Source organism: Thermothelomyces heterothallicus (assembly GCF_042370625.1).
Source record: "Thermothelomyces heterothallicus CBS 202.75 unplaced genomic scaffold P884_scaffold_23, whole genome shotgun sequence".
NCBI lineage: Eukaryota > Fungi > Ascomycota > Sordariomycetes > Sordariales > Chaetomiaceae > Thermothelomyces > Thermothelomyces heterothallicus.
In genome coordinates this window covers 476,454-503,192 of record NW_027192584.1, presented here as the reverse complement: position 1 = coordinate 503,192, position 26,739 = coordinate 476,454, and the positions used below count along the sequence as shown (strand labels likewise).

The 26,739-nt window shown below is 48.3% G+C and overlaps 7 protein-coding genes across 7 annotated transcripts; 3 read left to right on the top strand and 4 right to left on the bottom strand.

Annotated features, from left to right (window-relative positions):
* Positions 1-11,969: 11,969 nt before the first annotated feature.
* P884DRAFT_331658 (60S ribosomal protein eL13) lies at positions 11,970-13,323 on the top strand. Its single transcript, XM_069445738.1, has 6 exons — positions 11,970-12,048; positions 12,139-12,172; positions 12,240-12,286; positions 12,356-12,453; positions 12,516-12,576; positions 12,687-13,323. The coding sequence occupies exons 1-6, from the start codon at positions 12,046-12,048 to the stop codon at positions 13,083-13,085; spliced, it is 642 nt and encodes a 213-aa protein (XP_069295271.1). The 5' UTR covers positions 11,970-12,045; the 3' UTR covers positions 13,086-13,323.
* A 112-nt stretch (positions 13,324-13,435) lies between these two features.
* Positions 13,436-17,882, bottom strand: P884DRAFT_207163 (uncharacterized protein; the record flags this gene model as incomplete). The annotated part of the gene is made up of 7 exons (XM_069438771.1): positions 13,436-14,755; positions 14,846-15,102; positions 15,368-15,505; positions 15,560-15,691; positions 15,777-16,023; positions 16,538-16,858; positions 16,935-17,882. The coding sequence occupies 7 exons, from the start codon at positions 17,880-17,882 to the stop codon at positions 13,436-13,438; spliced, it is 3,363 nt and encodes a 1,120-aa protein (XP_069295270.1).
* Positions 17,883-18,320: 438 nt separating this feature from the next.
* On the top strand, positions 18,321-19,542 carry P884DRAFT_207409 (cytochrome oxidase c assembly-domain-containing protein; the record flags this gene model as incomplete). Its single annotated transcript, XM_069438789.1, has 2 exons — positions 18,321-18,660; positions 18,752-19,542. The coding sequence occupies 2 exons, from the start codon at positions 18,321-18,323 to the stop codon at positions 19,540-19,542; spliced, it is 1,131 nt and encodes a 376-aa protein (XP_069295269.1).
* Positions 19,543-20,534: 992 nt separating this feature from the next.
* On the bottom strand, positions 20,535-21,731 carry P884DRAFT_271899 (uncharacterized protein; the record flags this gene model as incomplete). The annotated part of the gene is made up of 2 exons (XM_069442478.1): positions 20,535-21,473; positions 21,627-21,731. The coding sequence occupies 2 exons, from the start codon at positions 21,729-21,731 to the stop codon at positions 20,535-20,537; spliced, it is 1,044 nt and encodes a 347-aa protein (XP_069295268.1).
* Positions 21,732-22,526: 795 nt separating this feature from the next.
* On the bottom strand, positions 22,527-23,364 carry P884DRAFT_262981 (uncharacterized protein). The gene is made up of 2 exons (XM_069441715.1): positions 23,278-23,364; positions 22,527-23,094 (listed from the first exon to the last, which is right to left on the bottom strand). The coding sequence occupies exon 2, from the start codon at positions 23,063-23,065 to the stop codon at positions 22,862-22,864; it is 204 nt and encodes a 67-aa protein (XP_069295267.1). The 5' UTR covers positions 23,066-23,094; positions 23,278-23,364; the 3' UTR covers positions 22,527-22,861.
* P884DRAFT_271898 (uncharacterized protein) lies at positions 23,250-24,417 on the top strand (the record flags this gene model as incomplete). Its single annotated transcript, XM_069442477.1, has 2 exons — positions 23,250-24,057; positions 24,110-24,417. 2 exons carry the CDS (start codon positions 23,250-23,252, stop codon positions 24,415-24,417), a joined length of 1,116 nt encoding a protein of 371 aa, XP_069295266.1.
* Positions 24,418-24,977: 560 nt separating this feature from the next.
* Positions 24,978-25,559, bottom strand: P884DRAFT_178527 (uncharacterized protein; the record flags this gene model as incomplete). Its single annotated transcript, XM_069437328.1, has 2 exons — positions 24,978-25,390; positions 25,499-25,559. Coding segments are annotated over 2 exons (474 nt in total), but the record flags the coding sequence as incomplete, so codon positions are not given.
* Between the last annotated feature and the right edge of the window lie 1,180 nt (positions 25,560-26,739).

Here is a 26,739-nt window from a genome sequence, read left to right as displayed (position 1 = left end):
TAAAGTATATATAGTTACGATAATCCTTTCATTAGTGATTATCCTTATAGAACTTATTATCTCGATTTCCTTCCTACTACTTATAATTGCCTTAGTCGTAACAGGTTCCTTTATAATAGTAGTCATTTCTATAGTTACGATTAAACCTATAGTTATATATATTATTCCTAAATAGTCTATTATTCTAGTAGCTAAATTATTGCTATTAGTTAGTATTTAAGGGCTTAAAAGGACTACGATTTTCATTCCTATAAGGCTCTAGTTTACTATCTAGGAATAGCCTTTTCTATAGGTATAGATAGTAGTTAAGAGTAGCTACCAGAACGATAGATCAAGACTACTTGATATACTATATATAGTTTCTAAGAGAGGAGTATCACTAGGGAGGATCTAGGTATTATTTAATATAGAGGTCTATTATAGACTAGATTTAAACTATAACTCCTTATTAATTATCATTATATTTATTAAATATATATATTAAGTATACTTAATAGAGCATTTTTTATATAAAGAAGCTAAGTACCTACTTATCCTTCGTAATATCCTTTAAATATAAGTAACTTTTATTATTATTATTATTATTATTATTATTATTAGTTCTATACCATTATATTAATAAGTATATATCACGGAAATATACATGTAGATACCGCCTAGGCCACTAGCACGAATAGGCTAATCAAGCCGAAAGGACGGAAGGAACTAATCATAACAAAGGAAGCACTACAACCCCCACCGTACGATCACCAAGATCAGTATAAAGTCACTAATCGCAATGAGCGGCTCATTGGGATCACTAACCAAGGACTAATCAAGGTAATCCAGGAAGGTTATATATATATATAGATAGTCACTCGTTTCAGTAGACTCTAAGAGTTCACCAGTAATAGCAACCGCCCTTATAATTATAGTACTCCTAACAGCATCATACTATTATAAGAGACAACTCTATTATTATAAACCCTTTGGCTTCACCAAATCCCTTAGACGACCTATACACTTGCCCCACGTCACTTACCTTCGTCTAAACCCTTTTAGAAGAAGTCTAAGTTAGGTTCGTTACACGTTGCTATCACTCCCTTTGTTCTATCATAGTTTAGAACAGAGGTAACTTCGACCTCGATATTAATATGGCTACCAACGTTACGGCCGAACAACTGCTCGCCTAGCTTAGTTAGCTCTAGCAGCAGATCTAAGAGTTAGACCAGAGAGACAAGGCTGCTTAAGCTCGAATCAAGGAACTCGAGAGCGGCGAAAAGCACTCGTAGAAATTGGTTAATGAGGCCTATACCAAAATCAAGGCGCTCGAGATTGCTAAAGCAAGCCATATTAAGATCGAACTACCTGGTAAGTACGGAGGAACTAAGGAGGATCTCGTAGGGTTTTTGACAAACCTCTAATCCTACTTCCGGCTTAATGATAACAAGTTTCCGGACGATAAAGCTAAAGTCCTCTACGTAGCTATAAGACTAGAGGGCAAGGTACTTAGATAGTTCGAACCTATATAGAATAACTATCTTACTAAGGAAGACGAGGATAACTAAGACGCCTTTATATAGGTAGTCTTTCGATCCTACGACCGTTTCGAAGAAGAGCTTCGGAAGGTCTTTGGCGATAAAGATAAGAAGATTTATACCTAAGAAAGGCTTGCTAATCTCTGATAGACTAAGTTAGTAGCCTCCTATGCTATATAGTTTAGATAGGATATACTTAAGTCTTAGCTTAATGACAAGGCGTTAATGTAACTATTTTATAATAGCCTAAAGGAAAAGGTTAAAGACAAGCTATATAAGTACGACCGGCCTAAAACTCTAGACGAATATATCGTATAGGCTATTAGAATCGATGACTAGCTCTATATATAGGAATAGTAGAAACGAGGTTGAATGAATGGAACCACGGTTAAGGCTAATAATAAGAAAAAGCGAGTATACGTTAGTACCTTGTATAGGACGTATCCTAGAGCTATAGATATAGATATAGTATAGAAGTAGGATAAGAAGAAGATAGCTAAAGACAAGTCTAACGCTACTTACTATAACTATAGAAAGAAAGGACACTATAAGCGGGAATATCGAAGCCCAAAGAAAGATTAGAAACTAGTCCCGGGAAAGGAAACTACGGTTATTAACGAAACTAAGGACGTCGTCAAAGTAGTAGCTACAAGCTACGAAGACAGGGATAGCAATATAGACAGTCTTAAATACAATAATAATAGCAAAGACAAATAGATACCGTACTCTAAACTGGTCACTATAGACCTAGAAACAGGTATTACTAAATAGGATACGGTAGGGGAGTATACACTACCAATTTCGATTCTCCTAGCCTTGAGGTAATGGGGTTTTATAGTTACGTAGAGACGGGATAGATCGTAGATAACCAATACCTAAGGAGTCGACCGACCTAGACCAAACATCTTGTTCCTTTAGGAACAGATTAAATGGTACCGTAATAAAGTTTTTCGGCTTAATATAGAGTTACGCGAACAAGATAGACGCCTGACTTGACTTGCCTAGTAGAGTAATAAGATAAGGGACGAAATGAGGGAACTCTAATATATCGTAGAAACTATTAAAGGGGAACAGCCCGTAACGTACAATAGACCCGATAGTTATACTAAGTACTTTGACGATTAGCAACTTAGCTACGACGTATAGAACCCGGAGTACTAGTTTATATATATAAACCGTAGAAAAGACAAATATATATAGGAAAGCTACTAGAAGAAACATTCCTACCTTAGCATTAGGACACCTATAGTCTATATATAGTAAGAAGGATTCGGAAGAGAATTCTAATGTCTCCTAGGCAACACTATACAATTATACCCTCGATATAAGGCATATATACAAGTGCCCTAGTTCTAGTATATAGCATACAAATGCTAATACTACTTCTATAACAAATTCGAAAACAACCACTAGCCGACCTGATAGGAAAACAGGGACAGAAGTTTACGCCCCGTAGAATAGGTCTATAACGCGGGAAACAGAGCAGCCGAATTACTCTAGAAGATCGAAACCCGGAGTCTAGAAGGCATTACGGTAGTTCTAAGACGAGCCTAGCCTAGGTACTACGGAATAGGACAAGATATATAGGACTTATGTTAGAACAACGATTATCTCTATTACGCGGACGAAAAGAAATCGCGAATTTGGGAGCTTTAGATGAAGCTATAGACTATACGACGAAAAGCAGAACAGACCTAATGGTAGGAAGCTGTAAGCACTTAATGGCTCATGGAAATGAGAACGATCGATGAAGCTGCCATTAGCCGAATAATCGGAGAGGTTAACACTAACCTAGGAAACGGGTCAGGGCCCTTTAAGAGGCCTAAAAACCATTAATGCCTATATAGTAACAAGTAGTAACGTAGTATAGGAGGAACTAGTATAAGAAACCACTATATCAAGACCTCTTAACAGAGATATAAGAAATCGCTATAATCTTTAGACAACGATAGCAAGATAAGCGACTATAGATAATGGCGTAATGGAAGTAGTATGAAATGCTTGTATTAGTAGATAGTAGAGTAGAGATAAACCTGATTTTGCTAATACTTATAAATTAGCTATAGATACCCTAGAGAATGAAATAGAAGTATAGCATAGTCAAAGGGCTATTCCCGATATAATAGGTATATAGGGAGACCGAACCGATCGACATTACTATAGTAGGGAAGACTATAATAGTTATATTTAGCATTATAGATATAGGTGACGATAAAGACATAATACTAGGACTATTATAGTATAAAGACTACGACCTAGATATTAGCTAGAAGAATGGTAGCTACCTACGACCCCAAATAGAGTCGTATTTGACTAGCGTAATAGGAAGCGCGCAAGGATTGTAAGCAGACGATGCTCAAGGGAAGGCATGTCCTACGGATCTACCGTAAGAGACAGGTAGTGGTAGATAGACCACTATAGACTCTAGAAGAAGCGGTATAACGATACTAATATTACGACAGGAGGAACGAGCTAAACCGCCGATAGCTATTCTCTCTATTAACGAATATAGAGCACTATAAATGGAGTAGTAGGTTAAGACAAGAGAAATCGCTAGCATCGCTATAGACAGAACCAAATTTATATACTATTAGAAAACCGAGAAACGAGATAAAACTAGGGAAGTACCAAAGGAGTACAAGGGACACCTAGCATTCGAACCGAAGTATCTAGAAGGATTACCAGAACACGGCCTATAGGACTATAAGATCAAGCTTAAGGAAGGAGTATAATTAAAGTTCTTTAAGATCTACTATATAAGCTAGACATAGAACGAAGAACTTAAGCGATATTTAGAGGAGAACCTTCAAAGAGGATATATCTGCCTATCGACATCGCTAGCAAGCTACCTAATCCTGTTTATACCTAAGAAAGACGGAAAGCTATAGTTATACGTCAACTATTAGCAACTTAATAAACAGACTATAAAGAATCAATACCTATTACCACTGATCTTATAGCTCCGAGATTAGTTAGTAGGAGCCTAATATTTTATATGTCTTGACTTGCTATCAGCCTATAACTATATATAGATTAAAGAAGGCAACAAGTGGAAAACGGCCTTTAAGACACCCTATAGCCATTACAAGTACCTCGTTATACTATTCGGACTTACAAACGCACTAGCAACGTTCCAAGCCCTAATTGATCAAGCTATCTACCCCTTTCTCGATAAATTTATAGTATATTATCTTAACAATATACTTATCTTCTCTAAGACGATAAACAAACACCAGAAGTATATAAGAGTAGTACTAGACGTATTATACGCGTATAAGCTATTAGTTAACAAGGAAAAGAGCGAATTCTACATTAGGAAGACAGTATTTTTAGGATATAAGATATCCCTAAGACAAATTCGGATAGAACCCTCAAAGGTTAAAGCTATTAAAGATTAGCTATGACCGACGTCAATTATAGAAGTACAAAGTTTCATCAGGTTTATAAACTTCTACCAGATGTTTATTAGGAACTTTAGAGCGATCGCGCGACTATTATACGAACTTACTAAGAAGAACGCTAAGTTCTAATAGGAAGAGCGACATAAGTAAGCATTTACATAGATTCGCGACGCCATCATTAAGGATCTAGTACTAGTATTACTAGATCCTAAGAAGCCATTCGAGGTGGAAACGGACGCTTTAGACCACGCCATCGGAGGACAGTTAGGATAACAAGACGAACAAGGGAAGCTATATCCTATAGCCTTCTTTTCGAGGAAGCTTGATAGACTATGTCTTAATTATCTAATCTACGATAAAGAACTGTTTGCAATTATTAAAGCTTTTAAGGAATAGCAACTATACCTTAGTAGTATAATCAAACTAGTATAAGTATATATAGATTATAAGAATTTACGGTACTTTATAATAATAAAGGAGCTTAACAGACGACAAATACGGTAGGTAGAATTCCTCGCGGAATTTAACTTTAAGATCTACTATAAGAAAGGCAAAGAGAACGTACAAGCAGACGCCTTAAGCTAATGAACGGACCATACGGAAGGATAAACGGAAACAATGCTACCGTTATTTAAGGAACGAAAAGACGGAACGCTATATCACGAAACGCAGACACCCGTAGAAGATAATCTACTCGACTCGTTCCTAGAATGCTACGTAATCTTTCGAGAAGAAAGGATTGACGAGGTATAGTATCAAGTAGCACCTGGACTAGTAGTACCTAACGGAGTAGAAGAAAAAGATAGGAAACTCTAGTACCAAGGCAAAGTATATATCTACGATAAGGATCAGTAGCTATAAATGATTCGAGAACTCTACAAGTCAAAACTCGGAGGATATAAAGGAGTTACAAAGACTATTACATAAGTTAAAAAATATTACAACTTTCTATAGTTAACGGTACAAGTTAAGGAAGTCGTACAGAGCTACGATATCTATAATCGAAGTAAGACGGTACGACATAAGCCGTACAGGCTGCTTTAGCCACTACTAACAGCTGACAAACCATAGAGTTTAATTATAATAGACTTTATTACGAAACTACTAGAATCTAAGGATATAGCTATAGGAGTAATCTACGATAGTATTCTCACTATAGTAGATCGCCTAACTAAATAGGTATACTTCTTTCCTTACAAGGAGTCCTAGATAGCTAAATAGCTAGCAGATATAATCTATTGGTAAGTTACATTAGTATACGCTTAGCCATAAGAATGGATTACCGACAGAGATACCAAGTTTGTATCGAAGTTCTAGTAAGCGTTAATGTAATAATTAGGCATTAATAGCAAGCTGTCAATGGCATATCACCCGTAGACTAATAGACAAATGGAGCGACTAAACCAAGTTATTAAGTAGTACCTCTGTTCCTATATCAACTACTAATAAGACGACTAGGTTATACTATTGCCAATAGTACAACTCGCTTATAATATAACGACGATAGAAACGACCAAAGTCATACCGTTCTTTACAAACTACGGATACGAAGCAGACCTTAGGCAAGGACTAGAGGTCATAATACTAAGAGTAGTAGTCAAAGTAAAATAGATATATATATTATATAAAAAACTTAAAAAGGAACTTAAGTTTATTAGAACCAGAATAAAGAACCACTATAATAAATATAGGCTCGAGGGACCTTGCCTAGAAAGGGGAGACAAAGTCTATCTAATTATACAAAATCTACGAACCAAGCGACCAAGTACGAAGCTAGACTTTAAGAAGGTTAGACCCTTCGTTATCAAAGAACGAATTTCGACATCTAACTACCGACTATCATTACCGTCATCTATATAACTATAGACGGACGTTTTTTATATTTCACTTCTCAAACTAGTACCAAAAAACGCCAAGATCGCTATAAATACCAAAGCAGAGGACGAAGAGGAAGAATAAGACGTCAAAGAAATCCTAAATTTACGTATTATTAACAAGGAACTATAGTATCTAGTCAAATAGCTTGATTTTAGACTAGAAGATAACTTATAGGAACCAGTTAAGAACCTAAACTACCCTAAGAAACTAGAATAGTTCTACTAGAGGAACCCTAACCGATTATGGGGGCCGACTTAGGAACCTAACTAGTATCTAAGAAGGAAGAAGTACTAGTAGGAGCCGACCCTAGGGACAAGCTAACTACTTCCTAGTTAATTATACTAAAGGTACCTAATGCCTATACCTAACCTATCAAACCCTATTCTTCTAACATTAGGGCTACTACCCCGTCCTCCTTATCTAAACCCTATATACCTTAACGAACAAACTTATTACTCTAGTCACGTAATATTCGTTTTTAACGATACAAACATATAAGGCGGCTTAGAGTTTACTAAAGCAGATCCTTTACTACCAAAATTTCCTCCTCTAGCCTATCTTATTTACACCAGTTATATAATACTATAATAAGTCAGAACAGAAACAAGAAGATAAACAGGAGCTACTTATAGGAATCCACTACGTTTAGCCCGTTATAAGACTTTCCCTTATACGTACAATTTAAATACCTCTTAGAGTTTCCTAACATAATATAACGCTTCTTAGGCGTTATACACTAACAATTAGAACACAGCATGGTTTCAGAACCATCTCGCTTAATTATAGCGACTAAGATATGACGTTTACACGTTATATCACGACGGCGTTTCTTTACACGGTCAGCCATGGTAAACGGCGGAAGGGAGCAAAGGAGGGAACTTACAGGAGCAAGTTACAAGAGGATGTTAGCGCTATTTGAAACGGCCTAAGAGGGCTTTCGGGTCAAAAGCCTCGGAGGGAGGGCATCGTGTCACGGAAATATGTATATAGATGCTGCCTAGGCTACTGGTACGAATAGGCTAATCAAGCCGAAAGGATAGAAGGAACTAATCATAACGAAGGAAGTATTGCGACCCCTACTACACGATTACTAAGATTAGTGTAAAGTTACTAATCGCGATGAGCGGCTTATTAGGATCACTGACCAAGGACTAATCGGGGTGATCTAGGAAGGTTATATATATATATAGATAGTCACTCGTTTCGGTAGACTCTGAGAGTTCACTAGTGATAGCAACCGCCCTTATAATTATAGTACTCCTAATAGTATCATACTATTGTGAGAGACAACTCTGTTATTGTGAACCCTTTGGCTTTACTGAATCTCTTAGATGACCTGTACACTTGCCCTGTGTCACTTACCTTTGTCTGAACCCTTTTAGAAGAAGTCTAAGTTAGGTTTGTTATAGTATACCAAAGCCTCTCTAGTTATATATAAAGGAAACTATACCTAATAGGCTAGATAAAAACCTCTATCCTACCTTTAACGCCTAATCTAGAAAACTAGTATACTATAGAGAAAAGGAGAAGTAGCTAGAATAGCCCTATAGAGGCCTTCCCTCCTGGTCTAGCCTCCTTATAAGGCAGTATTCTAGGAACCTCCCTAGGTCTATTAGCCACTATAGAACCCTCCTTACCAAACGATAGTTATAGGTCCTTATACCCTATAAAACAAGGTCTAGGTCCCTTTATAACTATATTTCCTAGGATTCTTACGTTTAGCTTCTTAGTAAGTTCGGGCACTAGATAACTAGGTACTCTATAGTCTCCCTCCCTTAGCTATAAGTATAGTAAGGGGTACTAACTCCTAGGACTTAAACCCTAAAAAGGAAGTTACAGAGGCTAATAGCCCCTATATAGGCCTATATTAGTAGGGAGCTCTAGGCCTTCATTAGGCCCTAGTACCTTTATAGGCCTTCCCCTATAAAAACTAGGTATAGGGGGTCCTTATCTAATACACGCTATATCTTCCTACCAGCTTAGTCAGCCTTCTAACGGTTACTCTAGCTAGCTACTATAGCTAGTTCTATAGCCCGTAGTCTACTTTATAGGGTCTATAGGGGGGGTTAACCCCCTCTATAGCCCTCCTAGACCTATTGCTAGACTGTTGACCTTGCTACCTCTAGGGCTATAGGCTTCGGCTCCTGGCCCCTTTCCCTAGTCCTTCTCTTCCGGAACCTCTAGCTAAGCCTATTATAGGCCTATTAGATAAGAGCCCTTACGGGGACCCGGGAGGCCCCTAGGCCCGCCCTGGTCTATAGGAGTGGCTGGTCGAGTTTGGCTTCGAAGTCGGCTAGCCTCTTGTTAAGATAGAGGTCGAGGGGTGGTACCTAGGCCTCCGTTTCAAGGTAGCGGATAGGGGTAGCCTTATAGGCCCTGGTAACTACCCGAAGGGCCCTGTACTGGGCCTTTGATAGTTCCCTAGTAGGGCCTTCCGGCTTACCCCCTGGCTTGGTAGGCTTATAGAAGTTCGAGGCTTTTATTAAATTTATAGGTAATAGTTATAACGTCTAGTATAAAGCGTTCTTATAATTGTTTTATAATAGATTATAGCCCTTGATTATATAGTTATCTATATATAATACTATTTAATTCATTAGTCTATTAGATAATTATTAGACTACTAAGGAGAGTTTAAAAGTAGGATAGAATCTATATCTTAATATTTCTATAGGGGTCGCTTTCTAGAAAGATTTTAATATAGTTAGTAAAGTAATAGACATTAGTAAATACTAGATTCTTTCTATTGTTAATAATACCTAGGGATTATAGGTTAGGAAAAGAAGGATTAAACTAGCTAATATCGTCCCTCTTAATCTTAAAGTCTAAGCAGCTTTACGTACTTATAGTAGTATTATACATTAATTCATATACATAATATCTATTGCTATTACTACTATTATTACCAAAGGGTAGTATACCTCGACGGCGCCTATTATTCCTATTATTAGGGGTATGGTGGCGGTTAGGGAGATTATTATTACTATCTTTGCTATTATTAGGGGAATTAGGATCTCTACTATTACTAGCTATAAAGTATAATATTCTACGCTATAGTATACGTTTAGGCCGGCTAAGATTAAACCTATAGCTAATATTAGCGCCTTTAAGGGGTATAGGAAAAGCTCTACTATTATAGTATATATTTTCTATAAGGTTATTAACTTCTTATACTTCCTCTATAATAGTATTAAGTCTAGCTAGGTTAAAGGAAGATTATTAATAACTAAGTAGTTATATATCCTCCTCTTCTTTATATCTATATATTATATTAATTATCTCCTTTATCTAGGTTACTACTTTACTAAGAACGTCCTTATATTATATTATATATATTTCTAGTTCCTTAATATATTTAGCTAATAATACTATTATTACTATAACTTCCTTTTCTAGGTAAAGGGCAAATTAATCTTTAACTTCTACTATATAGATTATAATTCTATAGTCTATCTTAGTAAGACCCTTTTTTATATTCTTATTAAATATCTTTATAAATTTACTAAGAAATCCTTTAGTAGTTTTAATAATATAGTTAGCTTAGGCCTCTAGCTAAGTAAATCGAAAATCTATCTTACTATTTAGCTAAGTTAATATCTCCTTATTAGCGCCAAACTTATTAGGTTTAGCTTATTCTATCTCGTATTCGTTAGCAAATTCTATTACTAATTCCGTCTCTTATATAGGAGCTTCCTTTTCTTAAGGTAGTTAACTACTAGGGTTAGGCTCTAATGCCTATAAACTTGTTAGAGGAGGTATTCTATAGCGTCTTTAGAGTATACTTACTATATAGTTAGAGAGTTCCTTATATGATAGTTATTTAGTAGGGGAGTTTAGAGGATATAGATAACTAGGAAGATCGTCTATAGGAAAAGATCCGGGTGTTAATATAAGGTTTGCCTAGCCTATTTGTCGGAGGTAAATGAAGATAGATTTAAGGGGTTAAAAGGAAGAAGAATATCCTAGTTACTAAGTTGCCAGGATAGAAGAAGATAGGTAGATAGATAATAACTACTCTAGTTACTAAGTCGCTAGGAATAGGGAGATAGATAAGGATAATTATCCTAGTTACTAAGTTACCAGGAATAGGGAGATTTTATAGTAGTTATAATAGGATTACTTAGTTCGGTTACCAAGTTACCGAAACTAAGCTTAACTATCGCGATATTAGTACTAAACTAATCGTCAGAGTGATACGAATCTAGTGCTAATGGTTATTAGATGGTTGGTCGCAGTGCTCGCTACCATTTGATGGAGGTCTAGTTATAGTATTTAAAATAGTTCAAAGATCGATGTCCTCTATCAACGTTTGCTGGCCCTATGGCTCTGTATAAGAAGAGGATGGGCACAAAGAACCTACCGTTTGCAGACTCTATAGGGCAGTTATCTTATCTAACCTTATATGATGGACGCGTCTGTAGACACGTATTGCATCAACGAGGGAACAGAGGAGAGATGTGGCGTCCTTGTATATATAACTTTCAAAACCCTGTACTTATCATTGACGGGACCCTGGAATGGTTTCTGCCATCGCATGAAGTATAAGCGTTCACATAATACCCTACAATCTTCGCGTGTGACTGCTAATTACGTTGGGATCGCGGTGAGTGAACGGTCAGTTTGTGGACAGTCCGAAGATCTGGACTGGCCCATGTACGGATACTTGTATCGCTATCTGAGTACGCGCGCCGCATCTGTGCTGATTCATTGGAGAGATACTCCGCGTTCCGCTTGGCTTTGGATGTTACAGTGTTGCCGTCTTGCCAGTTCGGATCTGGTTTGCCAAGATACGACAATCGTCCGTTCTCAAAAGAACGGAGGAGCGATGCGTACATGGTCTGGTCAACCATTCCGCGGATTAAGATACCAAGGTAGGAAGAAAGCGCGAGTATTGAAACGGGGAAACTGAACGCAAAAAACACTGCCCAATGCCTCTAATTACGCGGGAGGTCTCAGGACCCGGCCGATTCTTGTAACAACTCTCAAGCTGTATGTGTATTGCTGGAGGTGGTGGCAGCTGGCCGCCAATTGACGGTCACGATGCTTCGATTCTCCGCGTGCTGCTGCTGCCCCACCAAGGCTGATTTTGGTCGAATCGGATCCGCACACCGCCCTTCATAGGGTTACCAAGCCCTGCCAAAATTTTGGTAGCTCCTCCAAGCAAGCGACCTCCAATTTGCATCCGCTTCAACGACCGGCGATTTTTTCGACAACCAGAGGGACCGAGGGCTTGATCCACAACCGGCAAAATGGTGAGTAACGAGTTGCTTGAGCGATTTCAAATGCGGTCGCTCTTATTGTCCATTGTCTGGACGGTTTACTGATGCATTTCTTGCGTACAGGCGATCAAGCACAACCAGACGATTCCCAACAACCGTGAGCGCGACCCGAGGACGAAGAGTATTCCGCATGGAGAAGGACGACGCTGACGCTCAGTTTCCAGACTTCCGCAAGCATTGGCAGCGGCGTGTGCGGTGCCACTTCGACCAGGTTCGTTAGATACTGGAAAGACGCACGGCAACCGAACGAAGCCCCGTTCTGACGTGTAATGGATAATAGCCCGGCAAGAAGGTCACCCGCCGTCTGGCGCGCCGTGCTAAGGCTGCCGCGCTTGCTCCCCGCCCTGTCGACAAGCTCCGCCCGATTGTCCGATGCCCGTTAGTTTTGCTCCGATCATACAGCCGTGGGTGGAACGGAAGAGTCTAATAGCGATTCGCAGTACCATCAAGTACAACCGTCGGACACGTCTCGGCCGTGGCTTCACGCTGGCTGAGCTCAAGGTACGAAGAGACGCTTTTTTTTTTTTTTTTTGGGGGGGGGGGGGGGGGGGGGGGGGAGGAGTGGCGCTGTGGGATGAGTTTGTGCGATGGGATTTCTGACTTGGAAATAGGCTGCTGGCATTCCCAAGCACTATGCCCGCACCATCGGTATCGCCGTCGATCCCCGCCGCCAGAACCTCTCGGAGGAGAGCCTCGCCATCAACGTTGAGCGCCTGAAGCAGTACAAGGCCCGCCTTATCATTTTCCCTCGCAAGTCCAACAAGCCCAAGAAGGCCGATACCCCCAAGGACCAGCAGACCGCCGAGACCACACAGCATATACGCGACGTTTTCGGCGTCGAGCAGCCCCTTGCTCCCGGCTTCACCGAGATCCCCAAGAGCGAGCTGCCCTCGGGCGTCGAGGGTGGTGCCTACAAGGCTCTCCGGAAGGCGAGGTCGGACGCCCGCCTGGTTGGTGTCCGGGAGAAGCGTGCGCGGGAGAAGGCCGAGGCCGAGGCCGCCAAGAAATAGACGGTTCTCTGTTGGGTTTGTGGCGACGGATAGGACGGTTCCCGGTGTTCGTTTGGCTGGTTTGGTCTGGTCTCGCTTTCTGCTTTTCCTGATAACCCGGGCGAGGAACATAGATTCCTTCTGCTATGACCGTGTATCTTCGGAGACTTGCGTCGGGACAGGATTCAGAAAGTTTACACGCATCATAGGGGTTTGCTAGAGCATCGCAACTGAATGGACAGGAAAAAGCATGACTGACGGCCAAGCCGCGCTTGATGCTGGGGACTTTGAATCAACCGGGTTAATCCGCCGATGCTTCGATGAATGTACTTGAATGTCTGCCTAAAGGAAAGCTCGCTCCTACATATATATCACTGCTGTTCCTGTTCTCCTCGGTCCTTCGCCACCAACTCGCCGCCCTTCCTCAGGAGACCTTCCAGCGGCTTCCGCAGGCTCGACAGTGCCTCGGGAAACCGCCTCAGCAGTTCGGCGACGAGCACCATTGCGTTCTCGCGGTCCATCTGAGCCACCCGGGCAGGTTGCTGCTGTTTGTGGCCCTGGACATCGACCAGCTGCGGCTCCAGGCTGAGCTTCTCAACAGTCACCTCTCCGCCTCCCTCCTCACCTTCCTTACCTTGCTCCCCACCCTCATTCTTCCCATCCGCCCCCGCCTCTTCGACCCGCAGAGATGCCGTCGAAGAACCCTTCAGGGCAGCCGCCAACTCTTCCGAGTCGGAACCGGTGATGGCCCGGGCGACGGCCTGCCAACCCGCCCCGCCGCCGGCGGTCTGCGCGGTGTTGTGCCGCAGGACCTGCAGCGCCGCCCGCGCGCCCTCGGGCGAGCGGCTCATGAGCGCCAGGACGAAGACGGCTTCCGAGCGGAGGGCCAGGAAGCGCGGGTGGGTGAGGAGGTGGTGCAGGGACGGGGCGATGCTGGCGGGGCCGTGGGCGGCGTAGAAGCGGGCGCGGAGCGCGTCGTCGGCGTCGGCGTCGGCGTCGGCGGGAGCGGGTTCTTCGTCTGTGGTCGCCCGGGTCGGGTCTGTCGAGGCAGGCCACGTCCAGGACGGGTCGAGGACGTCGGTCACCGGGACGGAGTGGAGGGCGCGGCAGACCTGGCTGGCCGCGCGGGCGGCTTCGATCTTGATCGAATCCTCGTCGGCGGAGGCGGCGGTCGTGGTGAGCAAGGCGAGGTTGCTCTTACTGCCGTTGTTGTCACTCTTGCTGCTGCTGCTGCTGCTGATATCTCGGGTGTCGCTGGCTGTGGTGGGCGCGCAAATGTGGCGGATGTTGACGGGGCAGTTGGCCAGGAGGAGGCGGGTCAGGGACACGGCAGCGAACTGGAGCTGGGGCTGGGTGCGAGTCGAGGTCCACAGTCGCGGGAGGAAGGGGTTTCCCGGGTCAAGCAGGGCGGCACCCAGGACGGGTTTGTTGACCTGGGGAATGGCAAGGTTCTTGAGGAAGCTCAGGGCCGCGTGGGTAAGCTGCAGAGGAGGCCGGGGGGTCTCTGGGGTAGGGCAAGATGAAAGAGCGGGAGGCGTCGCGCGAGAAACAATTTCAACCAGCGATCTTCGGACCCTTGGGACGAGGCTGATGCTCGACTCATCAGAGCGGCTGAGGTTGCCGAGGGAGAGGCAAGCTGCTGTCTGGAGGCAGAAGAGCGGCGTTGACAAGCTCAGCCAGTCGACCAAGGTCTGGACGGCTTTGCTGTCGAGCGGGTAGGTGCTAGAAAATTCCGGTAGCGAAGATATGTCGGCGAAGACTGTCAGAAAGGCGTCTCCAACCTGCTTGAGCTGATCGGCGGTATCAGAGGCGGCCTCGGTCGTGTCGAAGCGTGTGTACAACTGGTAGAAGGCAAGCTGCAGCAGCTCAATCCCTCCGTTCTGCAAAAGAACTCGTTGGAAATCCTGGAAGGTCAGATAGGCCAGGGCAGGCGTGCAAATCTCCATGAAGGACTCCAAGTCGGCATCGTATCGCTCGCTAGCCGCGAGTCTAAGGAGCAGTGCGGGCGTGTTCGGGTTGGCGGTTTTGGGCTCGGCATCTGATGAGCTTCTGGTTAGGCGACATGATCGTCCGTGACTCAAGAAGTAGAGTGAAGTCTAGATACCCTGGTTGCAGAGCAACTCTAGGATGGTCATGATACGGCTGAGAGACGACCGGCACGAGTCGGATGACCCTCGATCTCCCGAGACCAGGTCGACAAGGACCCGGCTCAGACCGGCCTCGGAAGCGTGCTGCTGTGCGGGTGCTAGGATCAGGCCGTCAGTGACATGGCAGAATTCCAGAATAGCGGCGCTGCGTCTTACTGTAGTCCAGACACAAGTTCAATGCTGCTGCGGTGGCGAACGGGAGAAGGTCATCCTTGCTCGGATCCTCGATGATGTACATAATGAAGGTGCGGAGCGCTCCAGAGCTGACAACGCGTGCTCGATTCTCGTCTGGGACTGTGTCAGTGAATTGAACAGAGAACAACGGCCGGCTTGGATGTTGACACTTACCGCAGTCTGCACAAGCATTGCCAACCAAGCGGAGGGCATGCTTGTTCAGGGGATGTCGGGGTTCCTTGACGGGCACGGAGGAGAGGACAAAGCCGAGAAGCCCTGACTCTCCGAGAGGCAACCTCCAGGATGCTAGAGGAGAAGTTATAGAGCATCTTAGCATGCGTAACGATTATTATCACCTTCGTTTGTGGTGAGGGCATGTTGCTGAACTCACGATCTCTGGCACCGTCGGCAAGAGCCTCGACCACGGCAGCCCGGTCACTATTATCAGCCTCCTTTTGAAGCCCAAAAAGGACTTCTTTCAACTGCTCTGTGCGCTCGGCCACCCCCCCATTTGAGCTGCGAAGCAGAGCAGCAACGCTTTCAGGTGTGCACATTATCTGAAGCTCTTTAGCCGTGTTAGCGCTTCGACCCCTTTTCTTTTCGTCTATTTTCCCACTTGTTGTGGCGCAAGTAAACTCCTCTCAAATTCGGGGAAAGCTTTTTTTTTTTTTTTTTTTTTTTTTGGTTTTTTTTTTTTTTGGTCGCGAAGGACAAGTTGAGGCTGCCTGACTTGTTTGCAGCAATCAGCGTTGCTAAGGTCTGAGGTCGATGCTAAATGAATTAGTTAGTTGCTTTCCCTTTTGCTCTCGCTGCGCGGCACGTTTGGATTGCAGCGCCAACCCTCGCCCTCGAGCCGAAGCAAAAGCATCCTCCACATTGAACCCTGACAATCCGACGACGGATACGGATACCTAGCCCAACAATCAAGACCGCCCTGGAACAGGAACACCGCTAGACACTCTTCTGCTGGCAATCATCACGTAAACGAAGCAAAGCAACCAAACAATCTCATTGATCTTCACCGAACTAAATGGGAAACCCATTGCCCACAAGCACACAACAAGTTGTCTACATTATACATGATACACAGGATGAGCACAGCCCAAGGTATCGTATCATACACAAGAGTCCTCGGCGACCACCGCTCTACACCCGCCCCTCGATCCACCTCTTCTCGATCGGCGGACCATAGTCGCCCGTGCCAGTGACGGGCAGACCGCGGTCCTCGAGCTCCTTGACGATAATCTTCCAGCGACCCACCATCTGCTCCCTGTCGATCGGCGTCACCCTCCTGGGGAACACACGGACGTTTGGAAGGCCCTTGAACAGGGCCTCCTGCTCGACGAGCTCGGCGAGCTTCTTCGGCTTGGGCGGTTCGATGAGCTGCTTCACGAGGCTGTCGATGGTGCGGATGCTAACGAGCTTGCCGTCGGGAATCCGGTGTCCCGTCAGTTGCTGGATACGCTTGACAGCCTGCGACGGTGTCAGTAACGCGACAATTGAAAGAAAAAGAAAGAAGGGGGGACACCCTCAGGTATCATGTACTGACATAAAACTTAACCACTGGGTCCCTCAACTCGGCCTTCTTCCAGTCCTTGTTCCAGGTTCCCATTAGGCTCTTGGCCATCTTGGGTGTCAGCTGCGGAGCAGGAGCTGCTTCCTTGGCCTCGGTTTGTGCCACCGCAGTCTCCTGAGACTCAGCCTCCGCGGCCTCGGCCGTCTCCCCCTCCGCCTTGTTCTGCTCGGGCTGCTGCTGCTGCTGCCGCGCCTTTTTCACCGCCGACTTGAGCACGTCCCACACCCGCGTCCAGTCGGCAGCCTCCTTCAGCGTCGCCGTCCCGTCCTCTTTGGCGACCACCTCGGCCCTAACAATCTTGCCCAGCCGGTCCGTCCCGCTGGCGTGCGCAAAGAGCCGGTCGACCGCCTTCCTCTTCTCGGCGCCCGCGAACCGCGCCACAACGAGCGCCTCCACGATCGCCCGCTTGGCCAGCACCTCGAGCACCGCCGGGTCGGTGACCTTTTCGGCGGGGCCGAACTGCCCGACGACCGACTGCACATACTGCGCCACGCCGCCCTCGGTGCCCCAGTGCGTCGGGTCATCCCACCAGTCGGCGACGCCGCCGACCTCTTCAAGACCTGCAGCCGACTCGGCGGGTGTGTAGGACGGATCCGAGACGTCCTCGACCGGCTGGGCGATGGATACACCGCGCGGGTAGACTAGCTGCGTTCTAATCCGGGGCCGGTAGGAGGGAAGGTAGTCTTCGCTGAATCCCTCAACCGCTTCGATGGAAGCCTCGGTCGCGTTCTGGGCCTGAAGCCGGACGGGAGTCGTCGAGAGGTAGCGGCGGGATTGCCTGTTCTGTGTCGTAATGGTGGGAGCCGGCGTCTTCGACGAGATGGTCGCCGCCGGCGCACACGCACGGAGGGGGCCGGCTGACGTCGACGTCGGGACGAGACCCGCCGAGGCGGGTGTCGGTAACCTCGGTAAACGACGCATGTCTGGATGTTGCAGACGACAAACACTCGAATTAATTGGCGGCGCGTTGTGAGGTTTGTCTTTTGCTCTCGCACCGCGCGACCCGCGAGCCAAGCGAAAGCTCCAGCCAAAATTTCCGTCCGAGACGGGCGGGCCCCGGAGGAAGCAAGCGGGTGGGGTCCAATCGCTCTCAGCACCAGCCACACTTCTCGGCAATGGGCGTTTGTGCAATGTGGCTTGCGCACCTGCAAGCTCCTGCCGAACCCGAAGCTTTGGTCAAAAACTTTGGCTTGGCATTGGATGATCAGAGGTTGAACGACCCGAGCTCTCAAATCTCGGGGGGTGGAAAAGCTCGGCACAGCTCCGACTCGCACCCGCATCCTGCCGTCTCGTTGGCATCCGGAATCCTCGAGGGCGCAACCTTTTCCCCCGGGGCTGGCCATTTTCGAGAAGTGAAAGATGAAGCCGACGGTGCGGCTATCCGCTGCCCCGCGCAGCGTCTCAGACGCAACGCGATTTACGGCTACTACGCTGCATGCGAGCTCTAAGGCCGCCGCGCCACCACCGCGGTTTGCGCCTCCAAAGTCGGGATCTGGAAACATTGCTCCTGGCGCCGGCGCCGGCGGCAAGGGCGGGCCAATTCATGAGACACCAGAGCAAAAGGTCGCCCGGTTACGGGCAGCACACCTGAGGGCCAAGGCGGCGCAGACGTCGAGGCTCGACCGCTTCATCGCCGCGAGCAGTCGGGTGTTTGACTCGGCCCACAAGATCACGGTTGCGGGGTTGATCGGCTTCACAGGTAATCGGCTCCTCTTTCCCCCCTCCCCCTTTTTCCCCGGGGGACGCGCTCCCTTGCCACCCGCGCCCGTGTAACTGATCGCTTGAACCAGTCATTGCCGGCCTCGCGACCGCCTACACCGCTGTCGACATGTTGACGTTCAACAAGAGGCGTAATGCCGAGTGGATTGAAAGGCAAAAGAAGCTGGAGGCCGACAGTCTCGAGGCCGCCCGCATCGCCTACATGACGGGCAAAGCAACCGAGGAGCAGATCAAGCTTGTCGAGGAGCAGCTCGAGCGCGAGCGCCAGTCGGGCCGCAAGACGTCCTTCTTCTCCGACTTGAGCGTCCTCAGCACACCGGAGCCTGCCGATGCCACGGTCAACCCCTCCTCCTTCTCCTCCTCCTCATCATCATCATCATCACCTGCACAAACATCACCCCAATCCACCACAACGATACTCCCGCAACCCGGCAGCGTAACCGAGAGGGTGTCTTGGCCACCAAAGGACGGCGCCCTGCCCGCCGACCAAGAGAACCAAGACCAGCACCAAGAGCGGAAATCGTCAGGCATCTGGTCCTGGCTCACCTCGAACCTCAAGCGCGAAGAAGCCGACGAACCCCTTTCCTCATCATCCCCTCCCCCCTCGACACCCCGCCTCGGCTACGAATCCCTCAGCCCGGATGACGAGAATGGCGTTCGCGACAGCGACATTGTGCGTGCCGTCGAGAGCAAGCAGGCCGCCCTCAAGGCCAAGGCGCAGGCCGCGCTGGACAAGGAGAGAGAGAACCAGCGGTCGGGCGGGCCGCTCGATCGGGTCGGGACTCAGGAGGGGGAGACCGGGGTTGCCAGGGATGGGGAGCAGCTTACCGGTGACAAGAGGAAGAAGAGTTGGTTCTGGTGATTCGTCTTCTTTTTTTTTTCCTTGCCCGTGAGCTGCGATGGGAGTATCAAGGGGGGCGGCGATGATGGGAACAGAAGAAAAGAAGAGGAAAAAAATACCGGGGGTTGGTGAGCCAGTTGCCTACCTGTCGCAGGGCTGGTAAGCTGAGCATGGTATACCGCCTTTCCTACGTCATGCGACCGCCCAGACAGCGCATACGCTGTCGGCACCGATCTTTGGGTTTGCTGGCCAAGGCCTGGCGAAGAACCCCGTACCAAAGGAGAAGGAGAGCGAGGGGGCGTGAACTGTATCATAGTGTAGTAGGGGATACTGGGCGTGCATTCATCTGGCGCGGAATCTGTGCATGTATACGTACGTAGTTGAAATCGGAAAGTGAAGCTTCCCAGCTGTGCTACCATTCACGCTAGATTCGACCCAAAGGAAATCATTACATGTACAATGCTCTTTCTCTTCGATAGCCATTGCCCACACGTCAGGCACCTCTCTCCTTAAAAGCTTCCAAGCCCAAATCTGAGTGGTATGCTCCGTACAAACGGCAAGAGCAAGGTTGCATGGCTAACGGAATCGACTCATTCAACTACTTGTATGACCAATTATTCCCTGAATCCGCTCGCTCCCTTCCCAGTGGCTCCAGTCCCAAAACCAAGCGCACCATAATGTCCATGACGTGAATAGAGACATGACCAGTCGACCAATCCGCGCAATCCGCGCTGTCACCAAAGAAAAAAAAAAAAAAGAAAAGAAAAAAAAAGAAAAGAAAAGAAGAAAAGAACTTTCCCACGCTAAGCTATTAGTGAGTGACGACCTCAAGCACCTATCGTTCCCGTACGTGACCAAAAACGCCGTGCAAAACTGTCCGCGCCCTGCAGTATCAGAAACTACCTTTCGTATCACACGCATTAGCAAGCCGACACAGGGCCTGCTTGTGCCGGCTTCTTGATTCTGCAAGCCGCCGGCTCGATCATACTCATATGCTGCCCGTCGTAGCCCTCCTAAGAGATGATGATATGGTTAAAGTGGCCTGGCACCTTGTTCCGGCACCGTTCGCAGTCCGCTCGGTACCCTATGCTGAACGTCCGCGTCATGCCGGGTTGCAATGCCGTCCACGAGTTCAGCGTGTGCTTGGACCTGGTGTGTCCCTTCTTCAGCGGTGATGGTGTGACCGAAGACTCGATATCCATGGCATTGCCACCGTGACTGTCGACCGCGGGGGTGCCTTCCCGTCCCGACCGCGCTGACATTGCGGAGCTTCCGCGGGGCGGGAGCTCGGCCACCAAGGGGTGCTCATGCGTAACGCGGCTCAAGCTGTCACCGTGAGAAGATGGCGAATCCAGCGCCATCCTTGCACTCCCTTGGCTGTCTTCTGCCCCGCACTCGCTGATGGGCGACGGGAGTCGCCGGTTCTGGACCACGCTCCAGTCTGCCACGGCCTGTGCGGCCGTTGCCGAGGTATACTTCTGGGTAGATATGTCCACCAGCTGACTATTGTCTAAGGATGCTGCACTCTGCTCTTCGCGCGTTGCCGGAAGGATATCGCCATGGCCGGCGTTTCCGCCGTTCCAGTTGTTGCCCCGGACTTGCGCGGCAAAACTGCAGTGGATCGGCGTCGGTATGCGGCCAGTCACGCTGGGTGCGTCTCGATCCGCCCGAGATGAAACCTGTCCATCGCGAATCTGACCCTCGAGGCCTGTCTGGTCACGGCCCGCGACTGGATCTGCCATGTCCATCATGTCCAGGTCGTTGTCAAGTTGTGGTACGGCCGGAACCAGTTCAGGTTCATCTGCCCACATGTGCTCCTCTATCGGCTCCTCCGGTGTGATGATTTGAACATTGCTCGTGGCGGCGAAAGCGTTCGGCTGCCGGAAGCTCGGTCGATCGAACCATTGTTTCGAGTTCGGAGACGTCCTAAGCGGGAGGGACTGGAGGCGTTTCTGCAACGCTTGTCAGATCGCGTTTTCTGTCAAGCCCCGTGGCCGGCACGAGACGCCGAAGCAAGAGCAATTCCTCGTGCGTAGCGGATGCCCCCCAGGCTTGGATAACGAGGGGCACGACAGACGTAGCGTGTTACGGAGGGATTTCCTTACGCTTCTGTGTTCCGTGAATCCGACCGGATAGGTCGAAGGAGTGTCCTCATCCTCTTCTCTGGACCTTTTGCGGTGTTGATCGGGAAACTGAGCCGCAACAACCATCTTGAAGAGCAGCGGGATGCCAGGCTGCAAGATCCCCTCAATAGCGGAGGGCAAGTTCCAGGCCAGCGACGGCACCTATTGGCTGTTGATGATAATGTGTAACGAAAGAACCAAACCGGCACCAAATTGTCGGCTAGCGGAGTAAGGAGAGACAAGAGCCTGTCAGACCTCGCGTATCCAGTCCTACAATTGAATCGCTCTGTCCCTCTGCCGCATCGCGGCCGCCTGGAACCGGAGCCGGCCTGGTGGGTCGCGGGGACGAGGAGGCCGGTCCTTGTCTGTCGTAGCTTCCGCTGACTAAAGGGAAGGTCTCCGTTGACCAGCCACCTTCTTGAGCAAACAGAATGTTTGGGCGCTGTTATGCACCGTAACCATCAAATAACAATTTGTTAATCGTTCAGGCAACACCACAAAGCATAGATTTAAATGTCAGACATAGCAAAGGATTACAACATGACCAATCTCGCAATGGAGGAGAACAGAACCGAGGATCTTGTTTCATCCTCAAACCAGCTGCTCAATCGGAGTCGTGGGTGAGGCGGCATGCTTTGGGACCGTCCAATCACGAGTGTTGTAAATAGGCGGAAGGCGGTGAAGGGGGCAGAAAGAACAGAGGCGCCAAAAAAGACCCCTCCCCCACTTTCCAATGCAACATTTTGATTGAGACAGGGCATTTGATCATTTGATCTTCTGACACTGCTCACGAGCTTGTGCCTTGAGCCTAGTGTGGAAATTTAGGCCGAAATCCAAATCAATGTCGCTCCGTGTTCGGCCATATGCAGACCTGGAAGTGAATAGCATGCCAGCTACCTGTTTGACCATTCCAATGCTTCCATCAGGCATACTCATGCCAAGTTCTTTCCTCTACGGCCTTGAAAATGTTTGCTTCTTGTCTCCCATAGCCCCTGCCAGGGGTTTTTTTTTTTTTTCTAGATTTCTGTTTTGGTCTCCCGTTCTTGCCTTCGCGCCCGGACCGACCTCCCCCGTGAACCACTGGACTGGAGCACTCTGAGTCACTTAAACAGATTTCCGCTCTCCATTTTTTACTTACCTCTACCCTCCCACCCCTCAATCCAGCCCGCAGCTTATTCCCTTGGTGGTTTCTCTCGCTGAATCCTATCCTAGTACCTTTACAATAAAATCTCCATCGCGTTTAAGCTGGCTAGACCTCCCTGTCTCCGCGGAGCTCCTCTTAACTGCGTGAAGCTCCAATCCCTCCTACGAACTTCACCTGGAATCTCGCGGGCGCGTGCTGCATTCCTCCCTTTTTCGTCCAAAGACATTATCCGTCCGATCTCCTCGAGACAATTCTTTACGATGCCCGGAGTCGACATGGCGCCCCTTCAGGCCGATGACATGAGAGGTACTGTTCTTTCGGGCCAATTGCCCTCTCAAGCTCCACGACTGCCCCCATGAACGAGCACGAAGGCGGTTGAGTTACTCTGAGCCGGTTTGCTTGCCTGCAACTTTTTGTCTCAATGAATCACAGAAAACATTCATTCCATAACTTGATCAACTATGACTTCCGCTGACACTCATTGCGAAGTGCTGGGCCAGGATCCCCTCATTCCGCCCGCCCTGCTCATCTCCGAAATCCCTATGACTGAAGCGGCTCTCCAGACGGTGGTCAAGGGAAGGAAGGATGCCGTTGGTGTCATCATGGGTCGGAATGACCGCCTGCTGGTCATCGTCGGACCTTGCTCCATTCACGACCCCGCCACTGCCCTTGAGTATGCCGCTAGGTTGAAGGCGCTCTCTGAGAAGCTTTCGGAGGATCTCGTGATCATCATGCGCGCCTACCTCGAAAAGCCGCGGACGACAGTCGGCTGGAAGGGCCTGATCAACGATCCCGATATTGATGAGACTTTCAAGATTAACAAGGGCCTTCGCGTCTCCAGACAGCTCTTCCGCGACCTCACCTCGTCTGGCATGCCCATCGCCAGCGAGATGCTGGACACTATCTCTCCTCAGTTCTTGGCCGACTTCATCTCTGTTGGTGCCATCGGCGCCCGGACCACCGAAAGCCAACTGCACCGTGAGCTGGCTTCTGGCCTGTCTTTCCCGGTTGGCTTCAAGAACGGGACCGACGGCAGCCTCGGCGTTGCCATTGACGCTATTGGCGCTGCAGCGGCGAAGCATCACTTCATGGGCGTCACCAAGCAGGGTCTGGCAGCTATTACCCGGACAAAGGGTAATGAGCACGGTTTCGTCATCTTGAGAGGAGGCTCGAAGGGCACCAACTACGACAAGGCCAGTATCCAGGCCGCGAAAGAGACGTTGATCAAGAAGGGCCAGAAGTTGGCCATCATGGTTGACTGCTCCCATGGTGAGTATCGGTGAGCACCAAGCGATTGTGGCTGGCTTGCTAATGTGAGTAGGAAACTCGAACAAGGACCACAGGAACCAGCCCAAGGTGGCCAAGGCCGTCGCCGACCAGCTCCGTGAAGGCGAGACTGCCATCATTGGTGTCATGATTGAGTCCAACATCAATGAAGGCAACCAGAAGGTGCCGCCCGAGGGCCCTTCGGGACTGAAGAAGGGTGTGAGCATCACTGACGCGTGCATCAACTGGGAGACAACTGTTGAGGTTCTCGAGGATCTCGCGGCTGCTGTCAGGGAACGCAGAAAGGTAACCGCAGGCGCCATCAAGGGCTCCCCAAAGACGACACCTCTTGAGGAGGATTAAGTCTTATCCATTCCCTTCGTCTCGCTTAAAAAGAGGAACAGGCCGTCAGAGGTTGGAGTCAAAACAAAAAAAAATGGTGGACTGGGTGACGGATGAAAGCATGCCAGGGCTGAGCAAAATCAAAATCATTATATCCTTCTTCTAACAGGTCTATGGATCAACGGGGTTACGAGCTTCTTCTAAAAAAGTATAATAGAATGCCCCGATGAGATCGATGGATCCATTTTCGTGCAGATTGTCTTCGTTCTCCATGGACGAGTGATCCTTGTGGTCGACCTAGCAAGTGACGAATAACCTAAATTTGAGCATCGCTTAAATGGAATGGGCAGAAAAAGCAAGACTAACACAATTTCCACCTAACCCGGCCCGCGGGTCACACCTTCATCATGCCCGTCCTCGAAGGGGTCATACGCCGCTCTGTTGTCCACGGCGCCAGTCCTGAGGCCCCCCCCATTATCGCCCCGCCCGCCATTCGCCATCCCTCCAAGACTCCCGTGCCTCCCCGCTCTTCCGCTCATGCCCCGTAAGCCGCCTTGCTGCCCCCTCTCCCGCGCCGAGTCAATCACTCGCCGCAGTGCTGCCCACCCCAGCAGCCCGGTTGTGCCCACGATGAAGCCCCACACGATGACTCTGTCCTTTGGACTGTCACGCTGGAAACAGCTCGTCTTGATGTCCTTTTCTTCAGCATCCTTGCAGATCGGGAGGTTGTACTTGAGGCAGAAGGCCCGGTTGCATTGCTTGCATGATGTTGAGGAGGAACGCGGAGAGAGGAGGTGGAAGAGGGAGGTTCGGGTTCCTCTTTGGCCTGGTTTGGTGCCGTCGACGTCTTCGTCTCCGTCGGGGTTGGTTGGGCTTAATGGCGCGGCAGGGGCCGGTTGTTGGTTGTCGTTGTTGTTGTTGTTATCGTGTTGAGGGCCGAGCGGGATGATGGTGCTGTTCTGGAAGCAAGTGCACTTGCAGAAGGAGGGGACCGCTGGGTTAAGAAGTGTGTCAGTCAGGCCCTGCCGTGAGAGGATCGGTGGAGTGAAATTCGAAATCGAGGTTCTGCGATGGGTCGTAAGGATGGCGACTTCGAACTTACTTGCACTGGCAAGCGTTGTCAGAACGGCGAGAAAAATGAGGGCAAGCGATATTCGCGTCATGATGGACTGTTCCTTTTGGAACAGTGGTTGTTGTGGGAAGACTATGTCACACTTGCCCACCTGCAAGGCCCGGGTCGTGGTCGAACGAGACGAGCCAAGGCGCTGCTGGGAGCTCAAGATGGGCACGTTTGATTCGTTAGACGTCAACAAGGCTGGAGTTCCTCATGACCCCACACGCTCCAATGACAGCCGAAGGCACAGCCACATTAAGTGGCGCTTTATCTGTCCATTCAGGTTCAATTGTGGCTTTGAGCCGCGCAGGGTGCAGTCGTGCATTGGCCACCTAGCTAGCAGTATATAAGATCCTCTTCTCTCCCGAGATCTTCCTAATCTTCTTTTTCTTTCTTTCCTCGCCCTTCGGGGCATTTGGTCAATTTGAAACGATACAGAGAAGATTAGCATGGCCCCTGCACTAAGGATGACACGCTACTCAAAGAGACGCTACCAATTTTTTTCACTATGACCGTGGCACTTCCGCTGCGACATGGAGAAGAAGTTCACAGGTAGCTGCGTTCGTCTGGGAATCATAGCAAGTCCGGTATTTTGATGTTAGCGTTGGGAGCATTCGTTAAGCGGTCGTCTGGCCAACTTACTTACCCAGCCTATTAAGTATCATCCCACCCTCAATTCCTGTACAAGCAGGACGAACGACAAAGGATGGAGCACGCCGCCACTCGAAACTATGTGTATATAGTATGCTAGCTGGATTTTCACATGTCAATGGCTTCGAAGAGATAGTTAAACATGTGAACGGAATAGCTTTTACCACTGAGCAATAGGTCTGTAAAATGAAGTCGGCACAGGCTCGTGTACCGGTCGTAGTGACTGTTACAACTCGTTTCTTAATAAGCACAATCTGTAGCTTGAACCCAAGTCCTGTACGAGTCCAATGAGAGTCGTAGAGGGTGCACCCCTAAGCACTAGCGTGGTGTCAAAAGTATGATAGGATTTCCTGTTCTATAATAAGACCTATCTACAGGCATATCACGGTTATTGCACCTGGTGCCTCTCTCGGGGACGCCTTTGTCGTTGTGGCGGTGACTGGGACCTGCTGGGGGCGTCTGAGCATTGCCGGCCTGGGGATGCTCAGCTTTGGGGATTGATTAGTCACTGGGACGTGAATTCAGAATCCAAATGACTCTTCGACCACTGTTTACATTCCTCTCGGTCTGATCGGCTC

Coding starts and splice junctions, on each gene's coding strand:
- P884DRAFT_331658 (XM_069445738.1), top strand. Junction 12,454..12,515: donor CGCCCGATTGTCCGATGCCC/GTTAGTTTTGCT, acceptor AGCGATTCGCAG/TACCATCAAGTACAACCGTC. Junction 12,577..12,686: donor TCACGCTGGCTGAGCTCAAG/GTACGAAGAGAC, acceptor ACTTGGAAATAG/GCTGCTGGCATTCCCAAGCA.
- P884DRAFT_262981 (XM_069441715.1), bottom strand. CDS start 23,065: ATGTCGACTCCGGGCATCGTAAAGAATTGTCTCGAGGAGATCGGACGG.